General features: G+C 36.8%; 1 protein-coding gene across 2 annotated transcripts in view; it reads right to left on the reverse strand.

Moving 5' to 3' along the window:
• pax7b (paired box 7b) overlaps nucleotides 1-19,548 on the reverse strand; it is a 53,188-nt gene that overhangs the window by 13,145 nt on the left and 20,495 nt on the right. For both annotated transcript variants that reach the window (XM_065285949.1, XM_065285948.1), the window contains exons 6-7: nucleotides 11,271-11,436; nucleotides 10,927-11,123 (exon numbers count right to left, since the gene is read on the reverse strand). In XM_065285949.1, the coding sequence (XP_065142021.1) occupies nucleotides 10,927-11,123; nucleotides 11,271-11,436 (363 nt within the window). The remainder of the gene's footprint in view (nucleotides 1-10,926; nucleotides 11,124-11,270; nucleotides 11,437-19,548) is intronic.

Below are 19,548 nucleotides of genomic sequence, written 5' to 3' on the forward strand. Positions count from 1 at the left end.
CCCCCATGTCACGTCGGTCGGGTTGCCAAGTGAAAAAAAAAACGCGTTGCGTGCTGCGGGTCAACCTCCTCTAACTTAGCTAGCGACAGCCAGTCAAAAGATAGCATGGCAGATACAGGAGACACCACGCAAGCTGCTCTTAACATCGGAAACAAAAACAGCACGCGCCTTCAGCTAACCTCAATCATTAGCACGCGTGCATGCACAACAGCGTATGTACCAGCACCGGTCGTTTCTCTGAACTGAGATCTGTTTAAATTTCACAACAACTTATTTTAGTTGCTTAAGAGTTATGAAAACAGCATTTAAACATGATTTATTGGGGTATAGTATCACAATCTCATCTGACGGTAATAAAAAAGCGTTTTTAAGGTGCAAAAGATGGGAAGTTTTGTTTATCAGGTATGTGCGTGTACCATATTTTTCCACTGGTAGCACAACTAACATGGCAGGGCATCTCCGGGTTCAAGGTCAGATTTTATGTTTCATAAAAGTCTAGTCTAAAAATGGCATAGCAAACAGTTATTTAATAAAAAGTTAAAAATCGAGAATGAAATCGAATCGTGACCTTAGAATCGAAAATGTAATCGAATCGAGGATTGGGAGACTGGTGACACCCCTAGTTCCTAGCCGGATCTGCCTAGAAAATCACTTTTTTTTTTTCGTAGGTACACAATGTAACTATAGAAGAGTCAAGTTTTAAACAGGAAAAAGATTAAAACTCTTCAGTTATTTTTAGCGTGATGCTAATGGTCTAATCAGATTCAATGGATTATGCTAAGCTATGCTAAAAGCGGTACCACCAGACCAGGTGATCAGCTGAATGGATTCCACATTGGTAAAAATCAAATGTTTAACTTTAGTGGAGCTGGAAAATTTGAATATTTTAAAAAAAGATAACTGAACAGATGAAGCTGATTTGAAAATTCTTTTTACAGTGTTTTTCTATAGGTAAGACCCTTACATTAATAATAATAAAAAATTGAAATGATATTCTCTGACAATGACACCCAGAATCTGGCAGAGAGAGAGAGAGAGAGAGAGAGAGAGAGGGAGAGAGAGAGAAATGTGGGTGGAGACTATTGGGTTCAGTTTGCCAACCCACAGACCCACTTAATCCATGCAAAATCAATGCATAAACACAAAAACACTTACACACAAGACACCAAGTCTTATTTCACTGCAATATACACAAGCAGATGACCGAATAATGGGAAAATGTCACCTGTGCAGGGACTGATGTCTTAAGGTTACCTGGAGCTACAGCAAAAGGTTACGCTTACAAAGACCACCTATAGTAAACAAGCTTATAAGGGAAGGATGCAGTATGAATAAATTACATGCATAAAAACAAACTGCTTCCGAAAATGGATTTGAGGATTAGGAAATAAAGCACAATGTTCTCCTGAGTGACGAGTATAAACGCAGTCACAGACTTTGGCATCACATTTCAATACCAATATCTGATGCAACGTGGCTGTAATTAAAGAAATGCTGACATTCTTTGTCAGGAAGTTGCTTTTCAATGAGCCATAATCCTCAAAATCCTGCAAAAAACACCACCAATTCCGGAATCAGCCAGCAAACAATTTCAAGGCAGGCGCAAAACTGTAAACAAGCAAATACTTAAATGGAAATGTGCACATTTTCTTTCAGAACGCCATGATGTGTGTGATGCAACTCCAGCCAGATTTAGGCAATATAATAACATCATAACTCCATGCTGAGTTTATTAATCAAAAACTTGTATGCATCACCAAACAGAAAAATAATCACTGTTTGTAAGTTTAAAGAGATATTTCACCTAAAAAATTTAAACTGCACCATAACAACATGAGTACATTCACATAGGGAGAGCAGACGGAGATACAAAACAAACCATTCAGAAACAAAATGACCATTATTAAAACAAACATTATGGCATGAAATCAATTAGTGGTTTTGTCACAGCTGGAAGCGAAAGTAGGTAATGAGAAGACCCATCTCTCTTTTTCTCTCCCCCCCTGCCGCCCTTCTCTTATGGCAGAGAGCAGATGACACAGATGATTTCCTCTGCTGGCTCTGTGTCACCGCGTTAATTGGCCACAGCACATTAATTGAAAGTGAAAAGAAGAGGCCGCCAAAAACGAGGAGGGTGTGTTGGGGGTTGGCTGTGAGAAGGAATGGCACAGTCTGTCCGTTTGGGGAGTCTTTAATTGTTTCAAATTAGGCATGTGATTGACAGTGACAGAAAGTGGGCATTGACAAGCTGGGCCCAGATGAGAGCGATTAGCGTGCAACCAGACAAGCTGTCACTTCTCGCAACATGTTAGCTGTTGGAAATATCACGCATATGGCTCTTTTAACCCTGTGTAGTAACACCAGACTTTGACAATAAGCAATGATGGGAATCAACATGCTAATATTGAAAGGGGTATTGAATTTAGTACAGCAGTAAACATTAAGTTACTGTAATTTGGAGATTCGGAGCATCAAAGGTTAATTTCCATCTTTGACATGCAGTCAATATTAAAGATATCAAGGATTAATTTCAGATTTTATCTGGGTTTTTACTGGGATGGAGCACATATTATTCACCAATGCCATATCATTTTTTTATATATATATATATTTGCAGGTTAACATGTTTGGCAAATATAAAAAAGTTACTTTTCTAACATAACAATTTAGGTTTGCTAGTAAGCAGCAGCATAAAACCCATGAGTCTTTCAGTACGTCTGAATGTGTTTAGTACGCTAAATGTGCCAAAGTGTTACAAGGCCTCGAGCTAACCAAAGGTTAATGCTCTCTATGGGTTTGATATAGAAAAAAACAGTGAGGTGCAATCTGATTATTTTATTCAATGTCTGCGGATGTGCAAAATGGATTCAGTCACAAGGAGAAAACATCCCCCTCTGACCTCTCATCCCACCCGCCGCTCTTTTCACGCCTCGCTCTAACGCCGCCTCCGCTTCTGCCAAATAAAAAGTCTGCTTTAAATGATTTCACAAGGAGAGGCTCAGGAGCAGCCAACGCCATCCGAGTATAATGCAAGGTGGATCTGAGAGTGTGCGGAGGAGGGGGTCGCGGGGTGTTTGTTTGCTAAAAACAGCAGGGTGCGGGTCTAGTGAGGAATGTCAAGTTAAATTGTTCTTGACAGTGTTAATATCTGCACCTCATAGGGATAATTACATGTAAATAAATAGTGAAATAGCTCTCAGCTGGAGTCTGAGAGGAAAGTGCGCGCCAGTTAGCATCAACCAGCTGGGGCGCGAGAGTGAGGAAGGGGTTGGGAACAGATGCAGAGAAGCAAAAAGACGAGACAGAAGCTTCCAAGATGCTATAAAACCCCAGCACAGAAACTGTAAAACTACATACAAAATCCAAAACAATGAGACAAGCTTACAAAAGTCATAAACCACTGGTGAGTGGGCGAATGGTAGTTTTGCGAGGCTATAGTATTAATCATAGCTTCACACCTGTCAGATTGGCATCTGGAACTAACAGGAAGCATGTGCAATAGATCGACCCCCCAATCCTCGCTGTTTTGGGCAGGTTCATAATTGCTGGAAGTTCTTCCTACTGTTCATACCCATTGACCCTGCATACTATCTCACTGCATGCTTAAGCCTGTAATGTCACAGCCGGGTGGGCTTGTGCAAAACTATTTATTCTCCGAATATGCAAGATAGCAGGAAAAGACAGGATGTGACCTCACACGAGAGTGCACCTGTTAAGGGTGGCTCACAAAATCTCCTCTGACTCATAAGAGTTAAATAATAAAAATGTTTTATCTATGTATAACTTCACATAAATGTTCTAAATTGAAACAAAACCAAATATTGAACTATTAAAGCCTAAAAATTGTATACTGTTTGTAGTATGAGAATTATTTAAGCACTTTATGTCGTAAATAAATACTGGATGATTTACAAAAAAATGAGATTAAAGATTTATGGAAAAATGATATTTTTCATGAATATATATTGGCAATTATGTTTATTTTTGCTTCATTTTTAATGCTGAACTAATACTAAAGGGTAATACTTCCCCAAAATCGAACAGTTAATTCTCTACCACTGCACCCACAATGCAAAGTGTGTACCAGTGAGCCCTCACTCTAAATCCTAAATCTAGTGGGATTTACTGAAATTAATATTGGCTGTCTCTATGAGATAAATGTAAATCACATTCCCTTATATTCCTTATTTATCAGAACGCAACAGCTCGATAAAATGTTTCGCACACACATGCCCCGTGAATTTAAATAGAGCTCTGTAAGTGAATAAGGATCCCGCTGAGATAAACTAAGATTAGAGATGATGTTGATGAACAACAGCTAATACAGAAAATAAATATATAAGCTTTGCTAGTAAATACAATAAGGGTTATGATGTTAGGAATACTATAGAGGATATTATTTAAAGGCAAGGGTGCATGATTTAAAAAAAGAAAAACACTAGGGGTAGGGGCGTGTTTGTTAAGGTGTTTTCAAATGTCAACCTTGGCTTTCAGAGATCATGCACCCCGCCTTTAAACAGCCATTTATTAGCACTTTTTATTCATATTACATATTTAAGTGAAAAGTTTATAAACTTACAGTGTACACTACAGTCTCACAAAATCACAGCCAGTAATATATTAATAATACAAAAAAAAAATGTCTACGTCTGGTCATCTAAATTTTGTTATGGAGATAAAAAAATAGGATTGTGTGTTTTTGGTAGTTTAATTATTTATATTATTTATTAGGATATTAATATATTAGTATGATTTTTTTTGTCATTTCCCTATGGCATTTGAGATCGGTTGGACCCGGAAGAGGTGCATGACGTCAGACTTAACAAACAGATTGGAATTATTTGAATTGTGTCAGATTGCAACAAGCTTTAACCCAACCAATGCAGTAGTCGGATTCAGATTCAAAAACTAAGATCAATTTAAGCATAATTCAATGCTTCACTGATAAAGAATGATTCATTCAATTAACTCAATTTTTTAAGGTAAGAGCTCGCTATCAATTTATTTAAGAAACATTAAAAAAATTAGAAAAACAAAACAACAAACTTTTGTTTAAATGTAGCTTAAATAAATTGATTGCAACCACATACCTTAAAAAATTTAGTAAATTGAATGAATCTTTTTTTTTCAGTTTTTCTTTTCCCTTTATGGTTCTAAAACAGAACTATTTTACAGAAACAGCTCACCAAGAGGAGCCAATGCTAATAAAATTTACATGTGACCTTAGAAACGTACTGTTTCATTAACACACACGCACACAAGACTCAGCCCATGCTAGAGAAAAATGATAGAAAACGAGAGAAATTAAAAAATATATGCAGAAAACGTTCTGCCAGTGGATATGATTTAAATTCCCCTGATTTTCTTGGCAGCTTCTGAGCAGGTCTCTTTTTAAAAGCCTCTTACTTTTAAACTCTTGCCAAATTGAAACAGCATCTGTATTTAAGACGGTTTCTAATTAACAAGTATTTCTCCTCTGCTTTTGGTGTTCGGGGATGATGTAAATAAGCATTTATTTCGTCTTTTGATCGGTTGATGGAGACTTGTGCCAGCTGACATCATGCCCAACAAGCAGCTTAATACCGCAGTCTTAATAATAGCAGAGACGATACACAGATTCATTGATATTCAGGTGCATGTCTTCCTTAAAAAGCTGCAAAAATAAGGGAAAGAGGGTAAACCAAAATTCAATCTTTTCCCCCAACCTCTCTGTCTCTCTCTCTCGCTCTCTTTCTCACACTGTTTCTCATATAAATTTGTCTTTTTTGGCATCCCCTGTGCAGGCTTCTTAAATATAATTCATCCAGTTTAAAGTGGCTGTTGTGGTAATGGAGGAGAGGAGAGAGGTTGGAGTCTCCGTCTCTTATCTCTAGCAGACAGTTGTCAGGAATCACTGGTGAGGAGTGAGTTGTGCGCATGGCTCAGGCAGGGAGGCCCGGGGATACGGATCAAAGGAAGTGTTGGTGAGCTCTGCTCTGCCTCTGATCCCCCAGTGCTGAAACCCAGCCTATTCGCTCTCCCTTCCCTAACATCAAATGCTAGCCAGAGTCCTTCATTCCAAAACACAAATCTTCCAAATGCAATGGAGAGGGGCAAAAAAATACATTAAATATTACGAAACAATATTACTTTTCCCTTTTACTTCTGGTACAAGTTTATGTTCTGTTTTTGTTTTTATAGAGGAATGTTTTATGCAGAAAACATGTAAACCACATGTATGGTTGTTTTAACTGTTTAAATACATGAACAATTTTTATATTTTGTGAAATTAAAAAAACTGAATTTAAATAAACGTTTCTAAACTTAAATAATCCTTGTATCACTTAAATTGTTTAAGTTTTATCAACTTGAAATTACAACTTGACTAAGGAGTTACTGTAAATTATAAAAAAAGTTTAAATAAGTTAAGCTAATTCAACTTTTACAAGCAATTTATAGCAACTCCTAACTATTCAAGAAAGTTGAAATTAATTGTAAATTCAAGTTGATTAAACTTAAAAATGTAAGTGCAATAAGAAATAATAACAAATAGGAATAAAAAATTTAAATTATTAAAACAAAAATTCAAAATGATTTATAATTATCTTTTTTTATTGTTAACCTTTATATTTTTAAATAATTTATTATTAAACAAACAAAACTACATTTTAAATAACAGCACAAATTCATTATTGACAGAATATTTAACAGCATATTAATACTGTTAATGTAATGTTTTATCAGACCTTTGCCAATTTAATGTAAACATGTTACGGCCATTTTTTCCTGTAGTTTTTTTATGTTACTGTAAGTACTGTTACTTTTTTTGTAATCTATTTTAAAAGGTTACTGGTAAAGAAACCGTTTAGTAAAGAATACTAAAAAGTATTCTAATAAACCTTATCTGACAAAAAATATATTTTTATTATCTACTTAGAATTATCGATTTTTATAAGCATTTCAAATTTGTAAGAAACATTGTCTTATAAAAATAGTATAAATTATTGTGTTGTAGTTGTGTTATTTTGTTAACAATATTACTAATGTGGGCAATATTGTGGAACTGTAATAACAGTAACTACCTGATGCCCCAGTCACACAGTCTAATACAATAATACTGCAGAGAGAATTGATGTAATGCTCATTAATACTGGCACACTCCCAGTTTTTTGCTATAGACTCTATTGCCTTCAGGCGTGGTGTTGTTGCTATGGGGTTTAAAACAAAAAGCATTATTAATACTAAATAGTTGGTTTGAGTAAAACCTGTTCATTACCCATGCATTGTTTTTTCTCTCTGGTTACACCAACAACAAAAATGCCCATATCAGACACAAATAATTTGCTGAAGGCTTCAAGCAGCTAGCATCCTGCAGCTTTATTACCCCAACTATTATTTCTATATGTCTAATGTTTGGATCAGTCTCAATGTCCACCAGAGATTGAAACACAAAAAAGACATGCACTCAAGGCCATAGAACTCTGTTCATGGCTCTGACCCGGTCCAGAAGTGGGCTTAATGGAGATTAGGTCTGGCATTGCATAATTTTCATCTGTACTGAGCTGTGGTACAGTTTAACGTTTTTTCCAGAGACGCAGTGAGAAAGCTCTCTGCTTGTGAAAGTCAGGGAAGGGTGAGCACCTGTTGGTGTTGTGAACCCAGCAGAGTTAAGTTACATTCTGGAAAGCTGCCATTAGTGCATGTTCACTAAAACCCACAGGTCTTTCTACACTGGATAGTGGATGTGAAGCAGTCCATCCACACCAGAAGTGCTGAAAATCAACATACTGTAGACATCATGCTTTAAGTCATCTTCATGCATCCTATGAAGTATATTTTTTGTCATATGTCTTCCTATAATGGATAAAATATAAGTCACAAGATTGAAATAATATTATTTAATTGTTTTACTTCATTGGTTGAATAGATCTTTGCACAAACTACTTAAATGAGTAACTATGTTCTTCACATTTTTATTCTTCTGAGTAAAATGTTTCATGCAATACGATTATTAATTTCCTGTTAAAAATATTTAGTTTTGTTTATTGCCACTATATTAATATTTAAGTTATAATAATTAAACATAAGAAGCTTAACCAGAATATATTTTAGAAATGTGATATACATTTAAATAACAGAATAATGAAACTGTCAGATGTGTCACAAAGAAGTGAAAAAAAAAAACTATTAAAAGACGGTTTTGTCGAGATAAATAAGAGTGAGCTTTTATGCTACTACCATAACAACTTTAGGCTATGAAACTTTTCAAAATGGCTGATGGGTTTTCCCAAGCAAATAAACCAAACAAAAGCTCTCTGTGCATTCTGCCGCATAGCTCTTCAATATCTGAGCATTAAGAAAAATCCATTGAAATGAAGCAGTTGCACTACAATACAAAATCTGCACCATGCAGATGTTTTATATAAGTCGTAATCTCACAACTGTGCAAACCTTAATTGTAAATTTAACCTGAGCTACCAATACAGAACATTTAACACTACAATATAGATGACATAAATAGGTTGAAATTGATTACGAGGGTGATCATAAGTAAAGAATGACAGTAGATTAGACAAATGATGGAGAAAATCATGATGTTCAAAAACAAGCTTGTAAGGTCTGCCATGTGGGCTCCCTGTAGCTGAGAAGAATAGGGGGAGTTTTGCCTTGCGGAGCACTGGCGGCCCTTTCATGGACATTGAGGCACAGTGTGATGCTGGGGTTGAACTATGATACTCCTGTCAAAGAGAACATTAATTTTTTCTACAATAAGGGCCTGATGGAATAGCCACATGTGACATGTGGAATCGGGTGAGGAAGGCTGAACTGGGGTGGAGAGGTTGGGGGGCTCAGGAGGGGTAGGATGGAGGGTGAACCATCATCATTTTAGTTTGAACTACATACATATAGTTTTTTTTTTTAATTGACACTAAATATATATTCTCTGACATTCAATTGTTATTAGTTTGTCATGTTTAAATGTATTGAGTTTTTTGTTTTTATACAATCCTACTGTACAAGCAAGCAAATGTGCTGTAGCAAACACATGCAAGTGAATATGCTATAGCCTCCATACAGTAGATGTGAATAAAATAAAAAGAGAAATCTGTTCTTGTATACAGTATTTGCTCCTTTTTCGTAGCATGCCCTACACCCGTCATTTTAACCCGAAAACATGCTAGCCATGTTCAATGATATTTATGCAGGTTTGCAGCAAGAGCATTAGCACTTAAAGCCCCTCCACTACGATTAACAATCAAACATGCTGGGAAACGCTTATGTTATCCCCCAACTCTGCAGTACAAGAGAAAATCTCTTTTTTGTCATCAAATCCCTAATTCTGTCCTCTCTTTGAAAAAAAAAAGAGCGAGAGCAGTTTCCAATCTGCTTTAAGAAATATTTGGTGAGAGGGAAAGTGGCCATAAAACGTGTGAACAAGGGGGTAATTGTGGACGAATTCAGTATTGAATTTCATTTTCAACTCCTTATGCACCATTTCAATCTTATTTTCTGCCTGTTAGTCAGATCTGCTTGGTTATGGTGGGCAAAACTGCCCACTATTGGTGAATAATTGCTTGTAATTGACTCTTTACCATTGATGTGAGTCAATAGCAGTCATTTGTCTATTATTCAGCACTTAGGAATCAATCCAAGATTTTTTACCAGCATTTTTCAAGGTAGCAGGCAAGGTATAAAACATGTCCTTACATATATCATACACCAAATCCCATATTCTCAATGAGACATTCCTTATAAAGGCACAACCAAAACATATCTATTTAATTCTTAATAAAACATGTGAAGAGCTCAGAGGCGTCTGATAAGTGTTTTCTTGTAAATCAGCATTTTATCAGGTTCTTGCGTTTACTAGTCACTTTAATGGCAATAAAAAGGGTTTTAGTCAATTATTGAAATGTCTTATTTTAACAAATATGTCACTTTAGTCATTTCACGAGTATTTAACAAATTTGAGTGTCTTTCGTTGCAAAACCCTCTAAGTACAGAAATATCCACTTCTGGAAAGTCTTTAGTTACTCCTTACAGTACTTTCCAAATGAAGGTAAAAGGCTCAAAAACTCAGCTAGTATTCTAATATATATTCGGTAAGCCTCCGTTAACCATAAAAAACTGCACCTTGACGTACGCGTGCCGCCATTCGTTAAATTCTTCTTCCGTGCACTTAGAGGACTTTGGTAAAATATCATCATGGAGTTTAAGGATTTTGCCAAACAAGTCTAAATGGCTTGAGGTTGGGTTTAAGTGGATCTAAAGCAAAATATTTGATAATTCTATACCATATCATCATTATCTTATTTTTAATAATCTTATATATATATATATATATATATATATATATATATATATATATATATATATATATATATATATATATATATTTATTTATTTTTTAGCTTTTTTGTGTCTTTAATTTAGTTAACGCTAGCATGTAGTGGCTTCCTATTTGTACTTTTTTTCTATGACAAAGAAATCCAGAAGAATTCCGAAAGAAGCAATTGTAATTGTTTAACTAAATATTTAATTATGTCTTGAATATTATAGAGAAAATTAAATGTAAATCTCTGTAGTTAACCTCTTTTATTCTCTTTTGGGCATCCTGTATTGTTTTAAACTCAAACTGTAACTTTCATTGTAAAGTATTAAATCATTATTTTAATTAAGAGTGTGGATGAAACAAAGGAATATTAATTAGTACAACACATTATCTAATGAACACTTCACACCAGCACAAGGGAGCGTCACACAATTTTTCCAAAACAAGCCTGCTTGTACACATGAGACGCATCTAATCACCAAACATACACAGTAGCGAACAAAGAATATGCAGGTTTATCTTTAGAGAGATCTCGTAATTCCACTTGAAAGACTCCTTGACATTTGGCTATAAAGAGGAGTTTTTAAACACTGCGGCCAGTGACCCCTACTGACCTGTGGAGATAGGCCATTGCTCACAGGATTCATGTGATTACTGGATGCCGATTGGCTCATGAAGGTATCGGTGTAGCTGGAGAAAGTGTGGCGATTAGACGAGAGGCCGTAGGCGGAGCTGCTGTCGCTGGTTAGCCCGCCCTGATGCATCGTGGAGGGGGGCAGAGGCTGGGGCCGATGCAGCGTGCCGCTACCATCTGGCATGAACAAAAGATTTAATTACTTTACAAAACTGCTCTTAAATGCATCATGGGAGCTTTAAATCTGTCATCTTCTGTGTCATTCCTGAGCTGAATTGTACCAAAAAGACATCACAATAGGGATGATAAATGTGATTAACTTACCTTGTGGTAATGTTGCTGATGGATAGGTGGATTCTGGAAGCTGGTACGCTGGTAGAGTTGGCATGCCTGTTGGTGGAAATCCTCCTGGTAACAAGTGGTTAAATGCTGCCAGTTGATTCGCTCCTGCTTGTTTACGCCACCTGGCTCGTCGATTGCTGAACCAAACCTGAAATTCAGAAAAATGTACAAAACGTTTATAAAGATTATGTTATCATTAAAAAAATATATTGTTAAAGGACTAGTTCATCCAAAATCAGTGGCGGCCAGTGACTTCTTTTTTCGAAGTTCATCCCAACATGTATGTAGCCTGCCATGTGTGTGGTTCGTAATTTCAAACTATGTGTTCTGCGCGTGGAGTGATCCTATGTGCACACGTGTCTTGTCAAAATAAGTGCCTGCTGCAGACGCATCTAAAGGGTTTATGATAAAAGAGACGCTTGCGTTTACAAGATACTCGCATAATCTTATGCTTAATCAAAGTTTACTGTTAAGGGAGTGTCTTGCGTGTATTTTGTGAACGTGAGCGTCTCTTTTATCATAAACGGTTTTGACACGTGTGCATCAGGCACTTATTTTGACAAAACACGTGATGCACATGGTTCACAGGACGCAACAAACACCTATTTTGAAAACACGGGCAACACACATGACACTCCCAACACATATTTTGAATTTGCGCCCCTCTCGCGGATGAGCTGTCATGAGCCGCCACTGTCCAAAATGTAAAATTCTCTCATAATTTAATCACCTTTATGCCATCCTATGTAGTTGTATTTGACTTTCTTTCTTCAGCTCAAATGAATAATTTTATTTTAAAAAACCTTTTACCACATCCACCCATCATTAAAGTAATCCAAATGACTCCACTGGGTTAAAGTCTGAATAATGTAATTTACCTATCGCTACGCCCATCGCATATTTATGGAAGCATACAGATCAGGATGGTTGCGTTTTTGTAGCTTCACCATTGTGACCCCCATATAAGAAGATATCATGACAGCATGTTAATAGAAAATTATTTGTCTGTGTTTAGTCCAAAAAGTCTAATACATCTGGGATTGCATGAGGGGGAGTAAATTATGAGAGAATTTTCATATTTGGATGAACTATTTCATCTAAAAATGTTGTAATGTTTTAAAGAAAGAAAGAAAGAAGCGTAATGCTTGCCACATTAAGACACATTTTCAAACTTTCATTCCAATGTGACTGTTTGAAAGGGAGAGCATGGCCAATAACCTGCACCTCTCAGGGGCCGAGGCGCTGGCCCTGTGTATGCAAAGCACTGAATGACATTGATCTATGCCTCAGAGGGGCCATTCTTCAGACTTTAATACACTGGCAGTGCAGTTAATCTACTGTTGTTTTTCAAATGGTCTCTACCATTGTGAGTGGAAGTGAAAGAGGCTGACAATGGCCCTTCAATGAATCAGGCCACAAAGAGAGGGCGTCCCTTTTTAAACAGCTCCTCAAGAAAGAGGCTTTCAGTCAGGGCATTGATCAAGGGGCTGGCGTAGACATACTGTATGAGTACACGCTCTTTTCCTCTTTATCCTTCCCGGCTCCCCTTCGATCTTTGTATACAAAAATAGCTGAATTCAAGATAAAAAGTATCATTCGATAGGAATTCTCAATAGCTTAGATGAACAACAGACACCGGTCAAAATATTTTGATTAATGTTTTACAGTCAATGGTTTTTTAAAATAAGTTGTCTACAGTGATTGATCGCATTGAAAGGTCCAAAAATATTTCATGTTTAAATGGCAATTCCCAAATTCATTAAAACAGTTCCACCCATGGAAAAACACAACAATTATGACATTCCCTGAAAAACTCTCCAGTCCAACAGTCCCTCATTCTAATAAAGATTAGGGAACACCTTTAAGACCTATGTAATTACCCTTATTAACACACCAGGAATCTAATTACTGCTCTGCACATGGTTACCAGCAATTTTCTAGTTAGTTACGGATACCATAAACACCAATCTGACCACAAATCTCATCAATGAATTTAAAATCTTAGATTTATATTTAAAAATTTGGCAAGGCACTTATCCAGCACACCATTCAAAAATGAGGATCACAATAAAGCGATTCATCTTACGGAGTCAATTATACAAGAAGCGCTACAAAGTTTCAACCATTAGATCTTACATATCGCATATTGTTAACACTTGTCAATAAGGTTGTGTTTGTTTATGTTAGTTATTGCATTAGTTAACAATGAACAATACTTCAGAGCATTTATTAATATTCATGTTAAATTCAGCACTTTTAATACACTTTTAAAATGAAAAGTTGTAAAAGTGGGCATTAATTAACATTACACAGCAAAATTTCCAGTGTTAAAATGGGTACATTGCTGGTGTATATATGGGTACCACCAGGTCTAAATGCTGAAAACGATATTGTTCATTGTTAGTTCATGTTAGCTAGTGCATTTAGTAATGTTTACAAATACCAACATATTAAAAAGTGTTATCTTTTTATCTATGTGAATTTAGATTTTAGCAAAAGTCACTAGGGCTGACAGAGGCTTCAATAATGGTACAAATTGTTTCAGAGGTAAATGTTTTGAGAGCTGTGATGTCAAACTGTGTAACCAATAAGCTCAAACTATTTTTCAAGCAACATGATCTCATGGAAAGTCGCGTTATAGTCACGAAAAATCTGATACATTTATGTCCATGGCACGAAATTCATTTTTTCGTTCCTTGAGCACAAATATCTTTTTGTGTCACTTGCACAAATTTCTATATATAGTTTTTTGTGTCCGTGGCACAACTTCTTTTTCATGTCATTTTATGGATTGTTTTCTCTTTTCCCCCCTATTTTTAAATTATTTTCAATTGGGCTTGGGGTTAGATTTGGGTTTGGGCTAGGATGTACTTTTATGTTTTGGTTTCTACATGTTTTTCTCCTGGTTTTAAAACTATTCTCGCCTGGAGTTGGGGTTTGGGTTAGGATGTCTAAAAATGTAACAGAAAGTGATTCTAACCCCAACCCCAAGCGACAATGGTAGAAGAATAGGAAAAAAATATGAGAAAACTATATAAAAAATGACACGGAAAAAAGAAAGTCGTGCACAGACAAATAAAACTCTTTAACCTCCTAAGACCTGGACATTTTTTTGATGTTTGCACCATAAAACTTAATTATGTGTAACTGGAACCTGTTGTACACAAACATGAACAAATACACTACTTCATGTTCTTAGAAAATATTTGATTATTTATTTATTGGTTCTTCCTAACCCCAAAATAGCTGGTAGAAATAAAAAAAAAACCAAATCCCTGGTCTTAGGAGGTTGAAGAAATTTGTGCTCAAGGCACAAAAGGAGGCTGAATTTCGTGCCATGAACACAAATAAATTAATCACATTTTTTGTGACTATAACACAACTTTCCGTAAGATCAGTCTGTTTTCAAAATAGTCTCGCTTAGGGCTATTTATATTTCTCAAGAATATTCAAGAATATACTTCCAAAATGTTTCTATAATTGACAAAGCAGTTACATCTTCCGAGCTTTGCTTTACTTTCTCAAGAGAAAGTTATAAAAATAAACTAATTTTTTTTTTTTAAACACAAAATCACAATTTAGCATCACTCTGCCACCCTCCATTATCTGCTCCACGCTGCTCTTTCAACAATACTGCAAATGTTTTAAAGGAATAGTCCATTAAAAATCCAGATAATTTAATCACCACCATGTCATCCAAAATGTTGATGTCTTTCTTTGTTCAGTCAAGAAGAAATTATGTTTTTTGAGGAAAACATTGCAGGATTTTTCTCATTTTAATGGACTTTAATAGAGCCCAACATTTAATACTTAACTCAACACTTAAAAGTTTTTTTCAGCTGAGTTTCAAAGGACTCTAAACGATCCCAAGCGAGGCATAAGGGTCTTATCTAGAGAAACGATTGTCATTTTTGACAAGAAAAATAAAAAATATGCTCTTTTAAACCACAACTTTTCGCCTAGGTCCGGTCCAGCGTGACCTAACGTAAATGCGTAGTGACGTAAGGAGGTCACGTGTTACACATATAAAACGCACATTTGTGGACCATTGTAAACAATAAACTGACACAAAGACATTAATTAGTATCATTCCACATACAACAACGTAGGAACGATCCTCTTTCAACACACTTGTAAACACTGGGGCAGAGTTTCGCGTTCGTCCTCTGTTACCTCTTGACGTCATGATGTATTGCGTGGGGTCACGCTGCCGATCACGACCGGATCTAGACGAGAAGTTCACATCAACATTTTGGATGACATGGTGGTGACTAAATTATCTGGATTTTTCTTTTAAGAAAATGGAATATTCCTTTAATGACCCTTTATGTAAACCACGAGAGTCGATGACACAACAAGCCCTATTACTTTACATGTCTTGTAGGTTATGATGGCTTCTGGTATTAGTGAAAACGTAGACACGAGCGAGGCATTAAAAGCCTCATATCAGTGTTAAAGGCCACAGTGTCTTCTTTCCCACTCAATGCATTTTTAAGAGGCTTGCTGTGAGAAGAGACTTCTGAATGCACCATTCTGGATCCCAACGGCAAAGGCACCTTGAGCAGGGATTTTCTGTTTAATTCACCACACTTCTCATTCCCTGCTGGAGAAGAGACACAAAGCACACTGGCCAGATGTGATGGCCAGCTCGTTTCGTATTTCTGAAAGATTTCGAATAATCTGAATAGAGCCACTAGCCGTAACATTTAAGTAGGAGTGTGGCAGAAGGAGCTGTTGTCTGATTGCGTTCGGGTTTGGAGGGAATAGAAGTCGAAAAATTCAATATACTTTCAATCTCGTGGTGATGCACAACAGGTGGAGAGAGAAAGACAAAAGGAAAGAGGTAAATGGAAGACAAATCTGATTGTGGACTGTGTCATGATTTCACAATCTCTCCAACGGGTGAAATCTCCCGTGCTCATCCGATATCAATCATCCGGCCACCATAGCGGTTCCTCTCCCAGTCTGTTCGTCTTTTTTTTATCGTATCTTTGACGATGACCGTCATACGTCTTCCTCGGATAACTGTTTCCATGGTGAGCAGAAAGGTGTAGGGGAAAACCGTGATTAAATTTCACAGCAAAAAAGTAAAACATAACAGTGGCTGAAAGGCGTAAAAAGGCCAACATCAGTCTAGGTGACTCAATGCGGAGGACTGGGCAGGGCCGTGGACAGGCAGTGGTACGGGATGAACTGGGTGGGGTTAGGAGGAGGGTTAACAGGCATAAAGGGATGGCCTATGAAGGTAACACTGCGGCCAAACTCTGTGAAACGTGGAAGCATCTGCAAAATTCAGCTTTTATTGCACCCAGATGTCTAGTATTGTATAACACACAGATGCTCCCTTGCTGTAAAAATACTCACATAGATGTACACATGTGAGTACATAAATATAAAACACACAATGTCATATATTTATTTGACCTATTTATTGAAGCTCTTCCCTTATAGTAAGACAGGAGGAGTATAAACTTGGAGCAGGCACGGAATTATTGGCTCCAGATTTTGCCAGGACCATTCGCATGTGATATGACTTATAACAGTCAACTGTGCACCGACACTTGTGGCCTGGAAGTCTTGTTTTCAGATTGGATCAAAGGATGGTAGATTAGAGAGAGGAAGTGGACACATCTCCAAGTCTGTAACATGTGGAAGGAGTAGTGTTCCTTATTCAATGTCTGAAAACAGAGGTGCTTCAGTTACGGAGGGTCATGTTAGGTAGGTAGAGAATGAAAATGTTTGTTAAACTTATGATATTAAGTTTAACGGAGGCTTTAAGTAAATATAAAAGATACAAAATCTACCCAGTAAAAAAAATGTTTGTTCATCTTCTATAACTCCAAAGGAGACGCATGTAAAACTAAAGCATGTTTCTCAAGAGGAAAAGTTTTCTGACAGATAACTTTGACAAATAAAAATAGTCTAAATGTTCTGTCTATTAAATATCATCGCTGTCTAAAACATAAAATTGCGAAACACGATATTTCAGCGGATAACCAAGAATGTCTTAGAAAGTGACATCAGTGTGATGATTCATTATTTATTCACCTCATGGCCACGTATTCCTCAAGCTTTACAAAGTGCAGTGAACCAGAAAGACAGCAGCAGTGTGGTAAGACCTGGAACCACTTAACCCTGCACTTACTCAGATATGGATCACTTCCTCTGAAATGTCATAAAGGAGGTAAAACAGTGGAAGTGCCTGTGGTTAAAAATAAACACAGTGACGGTGCTCAATAAAGACAGATTATAGATCTTACGCAAATATTAATGGGAATAAATTGACATCATCACTGATGCATGAGCTCTCTCTCTCGCTCTCTCTCGCCCTCTCTCTCGGACATCTGGATACTGTGTCAGTGCAGCTGCATTCAAGTGGGTTGACACTGGGGCCATGGGGTCTGCCAAAAGCCAGTAGGGTCAGACACCTTCCATTGCACAAAAGCAATGATCCCAGAGCCCTGGCATCTCCGTTTGAGCCATCTCCAGCCAAAGAGCTGACACACGCAAATGCTCATCTGTTCGTCCTCTCAACAAACAACTGCTGGGGTGCGACAACGCTTAGAAAACAAAACACGTGTCCTCAAGTCAAGACATTGAGGATGTTTTAAATGACCTTTTGCTTTGAATTAAAGCAGTGGTTCCCAAACTGTAGGCCCTGAGATGGTGCCAGGGGGCTTCCAGTTTAATGAAATTTTGTACAATACATTAATTTATCATAAAGTCTGTGTATTTATACCTTAGAAAATCAGGGCTACTAACCAACAGCACTACATTGGATCATTTAATTTTTTTCAATTAAAATGTAATTTTTTTAATGTTTAATTTCATAGATTTTCTTTGGGGGGCCAGGAAAGGATGCACTGTACACAAGGGGGGACGCACGCCAAAAAGTTTGAGAACCACTGATAGGATAGTTCACCCAAAAATTAAAGTTCTGTCTGTTATGTACTCATCCTCATGTTGTTCTAAACCTGTATGAGTTTTTTATTTTAAAGAACACAAAATAAGATATTTTGAAAAATGATGATAAGCACACAGCTGATTATAACCCTCGACTTCCATAGTAGGAAAACAAATATTATGTGATAAAATATTATATAATTATATAATTTGTTATATAAATATTATAACAAATATTATGTGTTGTGATAAATGATGGAGAAGATATTTTAACAAATGATGGTAAGCACACAGTTGACAGTAGCCATTGAATTTCAGCGTATTTGTTTTTCCTACTATGGAAGTCTGCTGCGTGTTTACCATCATTTATCAAAATATCTTCTTTTGTGTTCATCAGAAACAGAAATTCATACAGATCTGGAACAACATGAGGATGGGCAAATGACATAATTTTCTTTTTTGGGTGAACTATCCCTTTAATTTATTTCAAATCTAAATCCAACTTAGTAGTCAGATGGTATCATTTGAATGTACGTTCATCATTAAATCTTAAAAAAAAAAAAAATGACACAGGCTTGCTGATGCTGATGTCAGTTTTCTCTAATATTATTCACTTGTCTAATTAGCATCTGTTGCCATAAACACACAAAAGGGCCAAGTGCCCCATGGTGCCCCATTCAGGGCACAGCTCAGGGGCCAAATCACTGACATGGCAGAACAGTCCGCGGGGTTTCTGACACTGCCAATGAAAGACCTTCTCTCTCTTAAACCGTTTCACTGTTGGCCAATTATTTGTAAATGGAGACATATTTTAAAGGTGCTCTAAGCGAATTGAAGCGTTTTAGACCATAAAACATTTTTTGTTACATACCGGAAACATCTCCTCACTATCTGCTTGCTGCCTGTCCGCTGATCAAACTGTAAAAAAACGCGATCTCTGTAGACACCCCAGGCTTCACAAACGGCAATATCAACAAATGGCCAAACCTAGCCAGCACAAAACAAAACAAAGTATTTCAGCCAATAAACGGCAAGAAGGATTTGGGGGTGGGGGTTGGGCGCGTTCATGAAAGCACGGAAGGGAGGGGGAGGGGGAGGAGTTAGCTACGCTCTGTCTGTTTGAAAACAGTTCAAACATCAACAGGAAGTGACGTCGCACATTATTCGCTTAGAGCGCCTTTAAATGTATCATTGAATCTATCATCAGCCCTGCCATTAACGCCATTGTGCATGTTTTGACATTTGGAAACCACATTTCTAAATCATAAAAAACAAAATAATCAATAAACAAAACTAAATGCTTCTTTTAGATAAAGGAACGCGAGATAACTGAATTTCGATTATGTTATGATGTCAT

Source organism: Paramisgurnus dabryanus, chromosome 21 (assembly GCF_030506205.2).
Source record: "Paramisgurnus dabryanus chromosome 21, PD_genome_1.1, whole genome shotgun sequence".
Classification (NCBI taxonomy): domain Eukaryota; kingdom Metazoa; phylum Chordata; class Actinopteri; order Cypriniformes; family Cobitidae; genus Paramisgurnus; species Paramisgurnus dabryanus.